Source organism: Felis catus, chromosome A2 (assembly GCF_018350175.1).
Source record: "Felis catus isolate Fca126 chromosome A2, F.catus_Fca126_mat1.0, whole genome shotgun sequence".
In the NCBI taxonomy this organism is placed as follows: Eukaryota; Metazoa; Chordata; class Mammalia; order Carnivora; family Felidae; genus Felis; species Felis catus.
The window spans coordinates 57,194,999-57,207,528 of NC_058369.1; the positions used below are offsets into that span (position 1 = coordinate 57,194,999).

A 12,530-nucleotide genomic window follows, 5' to 3' on the forward strand; every position below is an offset into this window, starting at 1 on the left:
GCATTCCCATTCTTCTCAAAAGTAACATCTCCCTGTCAGAGAAAACGGAGATGAGCGTGAGCACAGCAACAGCATCCGTCTCCATTCACGTTCTTACCGGGAGGCAGAGAGCACATTCAAATGAACCCGAGGAGTGTTACTGAAGAGAATCCTAAGTATCAATGAAAACAAACTCCATCCCGCACATCCTCCTCAAAAATAAATCCTTACTGCTTGTTGAAGCAAATCGACTTGTTTGGCTCAAAAGCACATGCTTATGGGGAATCTAAGTGGGAATACGAAAAAAGATACTGTACTAGTGCAGAGTTCAGTGTCAGCCATTCCTTCTTTCTGTAAACGGCCAGGATGATTATCCATCTTAGAATAATGGTTGCGATGAGAGGTCAAGGTGAATCTCCACGTCACATTTAAGGTTAGGACCAGAGAACAAGATCGCTGAACAGGAGCCTGGTCTGTAGAGGAGTGCATCACCCAGGGTCCATAACCAGAGAAGATCTAGGCCACGCGGCACCAGCCAAGGTGGAGTTGTAACTGTGTGCTTCTGAGAATGCTATCTGTAACACACAAATGGAGCCAACAGCAGGCGCAAGGGAAGGAACCAAATGAGGAGCCTGAGACGTGGGAATGTAGAAACGTGTAGCAAAGGAGAATCCAAGAGCTTAGTCAACGGGGGCACTTCTAGAAGCAAAACCTACGCCAACCCTCTGACGTGGCATCTATTCAGTTCCAGCTGGTGACCTAGAATGTTGAACACGGGGCCCCTGCTGCCACATCTTCCTCTCCTGCGAAAAATCAGAAATCCAGAACTATGTGGTATCTAAGTATCAGCAACTATGCCAACCACAATACAGAACAAAAAGAACACAAAGGCTAAGTTATAGTCATACCCACAGGCTGTGCATGGTCCACAGGCAACCAACACTCGGTAGCTGCTCCTCTAAAGGGACAACGTCTTCTCCATTCAGAGTCCCCAGGCCCCATCACTGTGATTTAAAAAAAAAAAACAAACCCAAAACTAGGGATAGGTACTGCACAGCTGGATGTGACAAGGCCTTTCTGCCTCAGAGCACCACATGAGCCCAGTTATGGAGGGCTCTTTAGCTTGCTAAAGCACTGGCTATGATTAGCTAACATGGTCTCTACCGAGCCAAGGGTCTAGAAGAAGGAAAAAAGACAGGGCAAAGGCAGATGATCTTTGTTCTCGTTACATTTTATTGGCATCACGTTCATCTCTTTACAGAAGAACTTGGCCCACACCCTAGAATGTAGACCTTTGGAAAAGGGGGAAGTGCTCCGTTAAGCAAGCTACAATGCAGGGGCAGATCCTAGGGAGGGGGCAGAACTGCCAGGGTTCCATACCAAAGAAACAGGTTAATTAATAATGGGCAAGACTGGGAGTCGGTGGGGAAAAGGAGAAAAAGGTTTGCTAACCTAAGGATACCACAACCCTGAAAGGAGCGCCTTCTAGAACAAAGGTAAAATCACTAGGACAGATCTGTTAGGATTTTCCTTTCCCTCTTATCAGTAGGATGCTGATCTATAGGGGATCGAAGTGTGGAAGTGGGGAGGGGAGGAAAAATGAGAATTTTAATTTCTGAAACAACCATTTATCCATTGCACGCACCACTGTATTATGCAAATCAACCTTTTGGAAAATTTAGACACAGAAGGGAACTAGACAGTTTTCCCCCTGGAGAGATGAAAAGCTTTTTGGCTCTTAAGTCTTTGATAAAAGGCGTACATAATTCTTGTGTCTACTGTACAGAATACTGCCTCTAGCTGGATTTCTGAATTCTGAGTTGCTAACACTCTGCAATCCAGACAGGGTTCAACCCTCCATCTTACACGCCTGCATTACAGGACTTAAACACATAATCCAAGAATTTCTTACACTAATTTATACATTTTTAATTGGTTGCATATATTAACATGTACTATAAGATTCTTTTCTAAGAAGCATTACATAATAAATGGATACTGTAAAAAGATCTGATTAGTTAAAAGTAACAAGCATTAACAGATACATACAAAACTCAGCCTTATCAGACTGGGTGTGAGCCTGTAATGAAGCATGGGGCACCAGCCTTCCCAAGTGGTAGCCTTCACAGGAGGGAGGGGTGGGGGTGGGGGTAAAAAGACCACAAGACCGTTAAAAAAATCAGATAACTAATTAGACACAGATTAACTGTAAACAGTTCTCTCTCCCCAGTGGACAAAAAGAATAAGCTTCCGATGCCGACTCCACACCAGAACGATTTCTACAGCTTGCCTGTCCTGGCTGCCATACGAGGGCTGATGTGGTGGGTGGGCAGACCCCGATGGAGTCATCACAGGCCTGGGCTGGAGTCTGTCTGCTTGTGTCAGGTGTAGGTATAGGGGTGTGTGTGTGTGTGTGTGTGTGTGTGTGTGTGTGTGTGTGTGTGTGTATGTGTGTGTGTATGTGTGTAAGGGTGAGTATGTTTGTTGGGGTTTCTTTTGGCAGCTGGATTTGAGAGATGACTTTATGTTTTGTTTGGAAGAGGAGAGGGGGCTTGTGTTGGAAGGCCTAAGTGTGTTCTTTGTTTGTGAAGGACTCTGTGCTCTGCTCTCACTGCCCCTTCAGCAACTGCAGCTTTCCGCCGAGGCCTTGGCCCGGTCGTTCTTGTCCAGTTTGATGGGTTCGGGGAATTCGTTGTACAGCTCCACCTCTGTTTCCTGGGCAGGGAGAGAGAGAAAGGCCTGTTACTCAGGGTATGGGGAGTTTCTGAGCTCAGCTCTGGCCCTCTTCCACTGGGCACAGTGGGCAGACCTGGCAGTGAACGGAGGGCTCTGGTGGAAGGCATTCAACCCTCTAGGCCCAAACTGGGGGAAGACAGGTTTTGCAATAACTCTGGGACAAGGTGAAGAGAGAAATTCAGCAGGAAGGGCAGCAATCGACACTGAGCACTCAGGACAGAGCTGACTCATGCTCTCCATCATAATCGAAATCTGGTGGCTTGGGGACCACAGCCAGCTCACAGATGCTTTGAGTGGTCTGTATCGTATCATTGCCAACACTTCAGAAGTCAGACTTCAGCATGGGCTGGATCCTGGCAGCTCTTAGCCCTTCCACAAGGCAGGAAGGGGCTGGGGCTGGAGTGCTGGCTGCCCTCTCAGTCCCAAAACATTCCCCTAGGCCCCTATCTGACATTCATTTTTCTGGACTTACGGTCTATTTTCTTTTTCTTCCAAAGTTAAGAGGGTTTTTGTCTCTAAGTGCTGCGTGCTCAGAAACCAGCTATGGATGAATTTTATCACCAATTGTGGTTGTGAGGTCACAGCAGATGGACTGTGATCAGTTTAGTGTGACTTTCTGCTGAATTAACAAGTATCCAGTGAGGGGCAGTTTTCTACTTCCTGGTGTAGGAAAACAATCTGTCACTTAAACACTGAGCACCTATGTGCCAGCAACTGTTCTAGGACATGGAGATGAAGCAAGCAATGTTTCTAGTCGCTAAAAGTTGTCTAGGGAATGAGGGCCTGGGTGGCTCAGTCAGTTGAGCGTCTGACTTCTGCTCAGGTCACGATCTCACAGTTCGTGGTTTTGAGCCCCCTGTCGGGCTCTGAGCTGATAGTGTGGTGCTGGCTTTGGATTCTGTCTTCCTCTCTCTCTGTCCCTCCCCCACTCACACTCTCTCTTAAAAATCAACACGGAAAAAAATTAAAAACAAAGTTTTCTAGGGAAAATTATACTATTCACAATAGCTACAAAAGTAAAAACCCCCAAGAATTCACATTAAAAAAAGTAAAAGGTCTACCGAGGTATACAGAGTGTACAATTCAGTGGTTTTTTAGTGTATTCACAAAGTTGGGCAACCATCCATCACCACTAATTCCAGAACACTTTCTTCACCCCATAAGGAAACCCTGCACTCATTAGCAGTCATTCCCCATCCCCATCAGACACCCCTAAGCCTTGGCAACCACTCATCTACATTTTTTTTATTATTTTTTTTAATGTTTTATTTATTTTTGAGAGAGAGAGAGAGAGACAGACAGACAGACAGAGTATGAGCTGGGCAGGGGCAGAGAGAGAGGGAGACAGAATCCACAAAGCAGACTCTAGGCTCTGAGCTGTCAGCACAGAATCCGACGCGGGGCTCGAACCCGTGAACCACGAGATCATGACCTGAGCCGAAGTCGGATGCCCAACCGACTGAGCCACCAAGGTGCCCCTACATTTTTTTTTTTTTAAATATATTTATTTTTGAGAGAAAGCATGAGCGGAAGAGGGGCAGAGATGCGGGGATAGAGGATCTGAAGCAGGCTGCGCTGACAGCAGTGACCCCGATGTGGGGCTCAAACCCACAAACCGTGAGATCATGACCTGAGCTGAAGTCAGATGCTAAACTGACTAAGCCACCCATGTGCCCCCATCTACTTTGTCTTAATAGATCCACCTATTTTGGACACTTCACTTGATGGACATTTGTTTGTTTCTGCTTTTTGGCTACTATGGCTATTCTGGATGTACATGTTTTCACTCTTCCTGAGTATATACGTAGGAGTGGAGTCAAATGGTAACTCTTGGGGTGCCTGGGTGGCTCAGTCAGTTAAGTGTCTGACTCTTGATTTCGTCTCAGGTCATGATCTCATGGTTCACTGAGTTTGAGCCCCGTACTGGGCTCCATGCTGACAGTGCAGAGCCTACCTGGGATTCTTTCTTTGCCCCTCCCCTGCTTGCCCACGCTCTCTCTTAAAAATAAATAGACTTAAAAAAAAAAAAGATAACTCTTTATGTGTAACTTTTTTGAAGAACTGCCAGACTGTTTTCCATACTGGCTGCACTATTTTACATTCCCACCAGGAGTGTATTTAATATGAAAGGCAAAGGATCTGAAAAATGATACGGTTTTATTGAAGGATGTCACACAAGACCTAAAATAATACCTGTTACGGACTGCATCTTTGTGTCTCCCCCAAATTCCTACATTGAAATCCTAATCCCCAGTGTGCTAGTATTAGGAATAAGAAATGAAGGTTAAATGAGGCCATAAGGCTGGGGCCCTGATCAGACAGGATTAGTGTGTCCTTGAAGGAAGGGACACCAGAGAGAGGGGGCTCTTGCTTGCTCTAGGTCTTGCTGTCTGTGATCACGTAGGAAAAGCCATGCACCCGAGAACACAGCAGTCAGCAAGTGGGGGAGAGAGTCCTTAGCAGAAAGTGAATTTGCTGGCACTGTGACTACAAACCTCTGGCTTCCAGAACCAAGAGAAGATAAAAGCCTGCTGTTTTGCCACCTAGTCTATAGTATTTTGTTACGGCATCCAGAGCATACTAATAAGATAGCTGTAATGCGCAATCCCAGTCAGAATCTCAATAAAGTTTTCTACTTGGGTGCGGGGAGCGGGGGGGAGCAAAAAGGTCAAACTATAATAAAATTCTCAGCCTAAATGGAAAATGCACCAACATGGCCAAGGAAAAAATACAAACAAGACTGGAGGGGTGGGGGAGTGGGGGGAGACTTGCCTTATCAGAGGTCAGATACACTATAAAGGCAGTCAAATCAAGACGGTCCAATGCACAATTGCCAAATGGACTGGAGAGACCCGAAATAGATCCCAGTATACATGAACATTCACCCACATAAAGGTAATGCTTCAATCCACTGGGGAAAGTGGTTTTTTAACAATTTGCAACTAATGTTGGAAATAATTGGCTATCCCTCTTAAAGAGAAAGGTGAGACTCTATTTCTGCCTATAAGCCTAGATGAATTCCAGTTGAATCAGACAACACATAAGCTAGATATAGAAAACCCAGAAATTTAAAATGACATACCGGTCTTAAAAAATTACTCTTTTCCTATGGCCCAGGGATAAAGCATAAGTGGAAAAGTCACATGCGATGCAGGTGAAGTTAATTCCTGTTCACAGAGTGCTCATGATCAGCGACAAGTGCCCAGGCCCCAGTGCCGCACAGCGGTGGCCTACAGGACAGGGAACCCCCAGACCGGCGGCACAGCAGCAGACCTACAGATGGTGCCGACTGCTCGCTGGTCAGCAGGTAAGAGAAAGGGCTGAAGCACTGCTGCCTTCGAGGAAAACGTTCTGGCAGCATCTTTTAGTATTAATTATTTTTTAGAGTTTATTTTGAGAGAGAGAGAGTGAGCACCCACGTGCAAGCAGGGAAGGGGCAGAGAGAATCCCAAGCAGGCCTCCTGCTATCAGCTTAGAGCCCGATGTGGGGCTCGAACTCACAAACTGTGAGATCATGACCTGACCCGAAACCAGGAATCAGATGCTTAACCGACTGAGCCACCCAGGTGTCCCTGGCACCATCTTTTAAAAGCACACATACCTTTCAATCTAACAATCTTACTCCTGAGAGGCTAGCATGTAGGAACAAAAAAGCATTATAATAAGGCTACAGAGACAGCAATATTCAGAGAGAAAAACTGACAGTGATGCCAGTCAACAGGGAACTGGTTGAAGGCAACTCCCCATACCTGTTTAGATTCGCATGCAAGTATCAGGAACATTAGGGAAAACATAGCAGGCTATTATTGACCTAGGTGCGAAGGTGGGTTAGAGGAAGCGGAAGAGAGGGAGGCCTAGGCCTCAGGCCTGCACCCTGTTATCCACGTTTCTCAACAGGGGCTATCCTGGCCTTCTGGGTCGAGCAAGACTGTCCCCTTTCATCACGGAACCCTCAGTGCAGCCTCCAGTTGTTCCAGAATGGGAACAACCCATTCCAGTTACCTCCCTGCCCACAGGTCCAGATGCCCCATCCTGCTGAGAACTGCTGCATTCTAGAAACCTGGTTTCCTGGAGCTGGCAGAACCTGCCTTGCCCCTCACAGCCACGACGTGCTTCCTCAAATGTTCTCTGCACCCCCTGGCAGGCGCCTCACCTCTGACACTCACTCCCCCCCTAAGTCTGACTATCACAGATGACGGACGATGCCTCATGATGTCCCTTAACTCACTGGCCCTAACGGAGTCACTCAATCAAAAGAGCCTTCAACTCCCACATGCCAACAAGAAGTAACTGTTTGTTTTCTGGAAACAGCTGAGTAAACAATATTAAGAAAGAAATTCTCATTCAAGGAATACATTTCCTCGAGTTTCTGGGTAAGCTTTCCTTCTGGTGATCAAATATAACCATTTATGAGGATGACAGGAGTGACCCCATCTCATTCAATCTTAACCATCCTGCAAAGCAAGTATTCTCTTTTTATGAGGGGATGGAAGTTCAGAGATGAAACACACACACACACACCACCACCACTAAATTTAATGATGCGTAGCAAACCTGGGATTTGAATTCCAATTGATGCTGTCCTCCAATGGAAGGAGCAATGTGGCCAGGGGCCTCCTAGCGGTCTGATCTCCTAACAGCATGCGGGAGAATAAGCACATGCCCGTAAGGGTGGCCCTCAGCCTGTCTTCACTGCCCCTGTCCTATAGAGGTGGAATTTCTGGGAGCTTTAGCAAAATGCCTCATTACCTTCCCAGATAAACACATGGGGTTTTCTGGCTACACGGACAAAAGAGCTAGGAAAGAAGATTACGGACAAGGAAGCCAGGCAGGGGCTGGGTTGATGGTCAGTCAGCAGAGGGAGCCAGATAGCTGCTGGAGACCCACCTGTTTAAGTGCATTCCGTGCAATCGTCTGGAACGCCTGCTCCACGTTGATGGCCTCCTTGGCACTGGTCTCGAAGTAGGGAATGTTGTTTTTGCTGTAGCACCAGGCCTGTGCCCGCTTTGTGGCCACCTGGAAGAGGAAGCAGGGTGTATGTGTGCTCCTAATCTAGCACGGCCTCGACCTTCTCTAGAAGGATCATGGTCCCTAGTCTATAGGTAGCACAGGTGAGGGAGCAGACCTGGGGGGTGAGGGTGTGCAGGGACACAGCTGCAGACCTGTCCAAGGTCACCCTGCTGGCTCTGCATAACACAGCTAGACCTCAAACCCAAAGCCCATTCTATAATCCATAGTTTCTGACCCTTAGCTACACTTAAAAGGAGTAAGCAGCCAGCCCAAGAAGTATTGAATCATTTCTCCTAGGACCTCAGAGGAAATGCCTGGCAGCTTGGTCTTTAAGGTTCACTGTCCCTTACCCATTACTGCTCATATTAAACCACCTATGTCACAACCTTGTGTCACAGAATCCTGATGCTCTCACCAGCACCCCTACCCTCTCCTACCCCAATTCCTTCCCCGAGCCTTAGCCTATTTTCAGGCATGAGGGGACTGTCACTTAGGAAAGGGAGAAAATGAGATCAATGGCCAGAAATAAAACTAGTTATAATTAAGAGTCTATGTTCCCAAGAGAAATGCTATTTGAAAGTGAACCAGAGCAATTTTACTCAAAGCCCAAAGCGCAATCTTTTGCACACATGGAGATCCAGGCAGGCCCCCGAGGTGCAGAAGAGCAGAATTACAAAATCTAATCCCTTCCTTTCAAGTGCAGAAGAAGAACTGAGGCTCAGAAGGCAAAGGCAATGGTCCAAAGTCACAGCCGGTCGGGGCAGCGTGGGGATTTAAACCAGGTCTCCTGAGCCCTGGTCCTCAAAGGCAGCTGGCCAAAAGGTAGTTCACATTCCCACATATATGCCTTTCTAGAGCCATTCTGAGCGTAGCAAAGAACCCTCCAAACCACAAGGCACCGTGGAAGCCAGTGCCTCTCACAGGAGGGGAAAATAACAACGGGCCCATAGAAAGCCACCATTTTCCAAGCTCTTCCTGGGTGCCAGGCTTTCAGGTGCAGTGTCACCTGATCCCAGAGTATTCTTGTTATAGGAGTCAACGTTCAGACTCCAAGAAGTATTCCCAAATTAACAGTGCATGAGCCAGGCTTTAAATGCAAGTCTGCTTTTAAATCCAAAAGACCAAAATGCAGACTGCAACCCAGCCTCAAGTCCAATTATTTCATGGGGACCAAAAGTGATGGACTTGCTACTTTGCTGGCATAATCTCAAAGGGAAAACCACTGCAGACTTTCACTGTCCCTGTGTTGCCACAGAGAAAGCAAAACTGGTATGCCATTACTCGGTTAGGAAGCAAGGCTTTATTCCGAGGGCTGGATGGGTAACTAGTTATCTCTCCCCTCTCCCCCAGTATGGGGCACGCACACACACACACACACACACAGATATACTGGGTATTGGTCCTTAAGGCACGTGGCTTTTTACTAATCAAAACTAAAAACAGTAGCCATCTGAAACTTAGCTGCTACTTTTAAAAGAAGGCCCAGCAGCCACGACCTAAATGAGGGTAGATTCGTAAGCCTCCACATTTGACTGTCACTACCTTTGGCACTTACTTGTCTGTTTTCGAGGTCAATCTTGTTTCCCAACACCACGAAGGGGAAGTTTTCAGGATCCCGGGGACTGGCCTGGATGAGAAACTCATCTCTCCAGCTATCAAGGGTTTTGAATGTGTTGGGGGCAGTGACGTCAAATACCAGAACGCAGCAGTCTGCGCCTCTGTAGAAGGCCACACCAAGGGACTGGAACCGTTCCTGTCCTGCTGTGTCCCAGATCTGCGAGAGACAAAACATTATTCCTTGGGGAACACGGCTGTAGGAGTGGGGGACACCAGAGGAAACGAGCTGGATCACGGAGACACTCAGAGACAAGTGACTTCAGAACCAGAGTATCCAGAAGAGCCCTGACAGACAGCATGTGTCTGTGAGGGGTGACACTGAGTCCGAACTCTGTTAGAAAATGTCTTTACCTTGATCCAGGTGGTAGTCACACGAACAGATATTTATGTGAAATTCATGATGTAAACTTAAGGTTTATGTACTCTGGGGACTTTTTGGGGGTGACAGAATTACAGGGAGGTGATTACTCACCGAACTGTATATTTAAATTTACACATTTTACTGTCTATCAAGCTTACCTTAAAAAAATCAGCATGTTTTATTTATACTATAACTCACTTAAAAACAAAAAAAGCAAACAAAAACCCCTGACAGAGAGAGATGGAGGGAAAGACAGACAACAAGAACATACTCTAGAATATAGGTGAAAGCCGGCTTTCAATCTGAACACCATGTACTACTGACCAGCTCAAAGAACTTCACGCCGTTCATTGCCTTGCTAGGGTTGAGAGCGAAGATGGATTCCCTCACTGCCCTAGATTCCTAACAAGGCCACCCTGATCAGCCTGGAGAGATGACAGGTGTTTTGAGAAATGGTCCCACATCCCCCAGCCAGCCACCAGGTTTAAGAAAGTGGCTGGGTCAGAAGCAGCATACTATTACTTCCAGCTGACACAGGTCTCCCCCCCACTACTGGATTCACTGTCGGCAGGGAACCCGCTCAGCTTCAGAACACAAGAACTTGGACCATCCTTACAACCCAGATACATACCAGCTTTATGTCCACATCACCGGCCAACCACCCCAAAGGCCCAGGGTTTGAACCCAAATGGGGTGTGGATTGGACCACTACGGTTTTATCTCCAGAACCAGATTCTGCAGAAAGATGGTTGAGCTCCTCTGTGAAGCCCTTCTCAGGCAGCCAGTCCTGCCTCACTCCAGGTGATCTGGAACACCTGGGCAACATGTCAAGTGTCCCTAGGCCATACAAAGATTGAGCTCTCAGTTCAGGTAAGAAGAGCACCATACAAGACGAGGGTAGGATGCCTGGTTAGGATGACTTAGGTGCGAGGCTGAAGGGCAGTAGAAACAAACCCAAAGCCTATTAGTCTAACTGCCTCTTATCAGAGTTGGAGGACTAAATGCTGCCCCACCCCCAAGACAACAAGCTAAGTACACACATGTAGACACGACATGATCTCTAGTGTCACTGGATCCCCAGCAGAGGGGCTGTTGGTGAGGTCTGATTTTGTGCTTTTCGGGTTTCCCAACATCCTACACTGAATGTGCGTCTCTGAGTGAAAAAATGAACCCTTTCTCGTAAGAGAGAGACTGGGACGAAGGGGGACTCAAGAGCTTGGTCACACAATAAGGAAAGCAGAAACAGACAACTATTCCTATAAAGAGAAAATAAGAAAACAAGATTTAAAACCAGAATTTAAATCTAGGCTTGTACCAAAAAAAAAAAAAAAAAAAAAAAAAAAAAAAAAAAAAAAAAAAAAAAAAAAAAAAAATTCCATTAGAGAAGTGAGTAACGTTGTTCTTATGTAAACATCTGGGTAAGTAAAGCCAAAAGAGCCCTCCAAACACTTGGCACACACTGCCCCACGAGACCATTACTCTAGGTGTCCGTGCTGTGGGGTTTTATGTAGCTGAAATCCTCCCCCACACGTCACTCCTCTCTGCCCTGTGAAACACTGCAGCACTTTCTCTGACAGCGACTCACACCTTTATGGATGCCCAACAAACTCAGCGAACAACTTCATTCTTGTTAAAAAAAGCAAAACAAAAAAAAAACACCCTGGCTGCCAATTTTCTGTACTTGTAACTTAGTAATGAATGCTAACATACAGAGCCTCTTCTGTATTTCAGGTGCTTGTTTAGGACAGAATCCCAACAGGAGAATTACATAAGAACTCTACCACTTTTGGGTGGAACCAAATGGGTATTTGGAACTCAAATACACAGAGAAGGCAAAGTAAGGGGTTGTTAAAAAGAAAAGCTGAAAAGCTGGGGAGTTATTCTTAGCAACTTTCAAAAATTTATCTTCAAACCTAGAAAAGTATAGTCCTAGAACTGTGGTCTTTAAAACTTTTTAGTATTTTAACTGAAATATTTTGTTTTCTACATTCAAAACACACCCATATAACTACCTGCTACTTGAATGTGACAAATATTAACACTGACACCTTCATGTCAGTTTTTTTACTATTTTTTTATTGTCTAGTTTTATTTAAATTTTAGTCATTTAAAAAATTATTTATTTTTTCTAAGTTTATTGATTTTGAGAGAGAGAGAGAGAGCAAGCGAGCAGGGGAGGGGCAGAGAGAGGGGGTGGGGGGAGAGGGAGAGAGAGAGAGAGAGAGAGAGAGAGAGAGAGAGAGAGAATCCAAAGCAGGCTTTGCACCACCATCAGTGCAGAGCCCAACATGGGGCTCAAACTCATGAACCTCGAAATCATGACCTGAGCTGAAATCAAGAGTCAGATGTTTAAACTGAGCCACCCAGCCCCCTACCCCATCCCCCCTTTTAAAAGGAAACAGAGTTAACCCTTCCTCACAGCATTCCCTTTCCTCCCTCCCCAGAAGTAAATGGTTCCTGAACAACTTTTTAGACAAATGGTATTATCCTATACATCTTTTTTTGCAATTTGCTTTTTTCCCCCTTTTCCAAAAGTTAATGGTTATATAGTATTCCACTTTCTTATTATACATCCTTTATTCCCTGGTCATCTGAACTGTTTGCAGTTTTTCAAAAAAGCTGCAATGAGCATTTTTCCTAGGCTTCTCTTCTTGTGCCCAGAGGTAAATTTCTCTAGGCTACCTGCCTAGACAGAGAATTGCGCATGTTCAACAATGGAAAGCAAAATGGTAGTCTCTATTAAGAAGAGCTAATATCCCACCAACAGCTTGAGAATATTCTGCTTCCCTATATTCCTGCCCAAACTTGATTTTGTCAGCCTTTTTTT

At 45.9% G+C, this 12,530-nt stretch overlaps 1 protein-coding gene across 1 annotated transcript in view; it reads right to left on the reverse strand.

Annotated features, from left to right (window-relative positions):
* Positions 1 to 1,189: 1,189 nt before the first annotated feature.
* Positions 1,190 to 12,530, reverse strand: part of RAB7A (RAB7A, member RAS oncogene family) — a 71,252-nt gene continuing 59,911 nt past the window's right edge. Inside the window, exons 4-6 of the mRNA XM_011280239.4 lie at positions 9,281 to 9,499; positions 7,603 to 7,731; positions 1,190 to 2,694 (exon numbers count right to left, since the gene is read on the reverse strand). Of these exons, the coding sequence (XP_011278541.1) occupies positions 2,599 to 2,694; positions 7,603 to 7,731; positions 9,281 to 9,499 (444 nt within the window). The 3' untranslated portion in view covers positions 1,190 to 2,598. The remainder of the gene's footprint in view (positions 2,695 to 7,602; positions 7,732 to 9,280; positions 9,500 to 12,530) is intronic.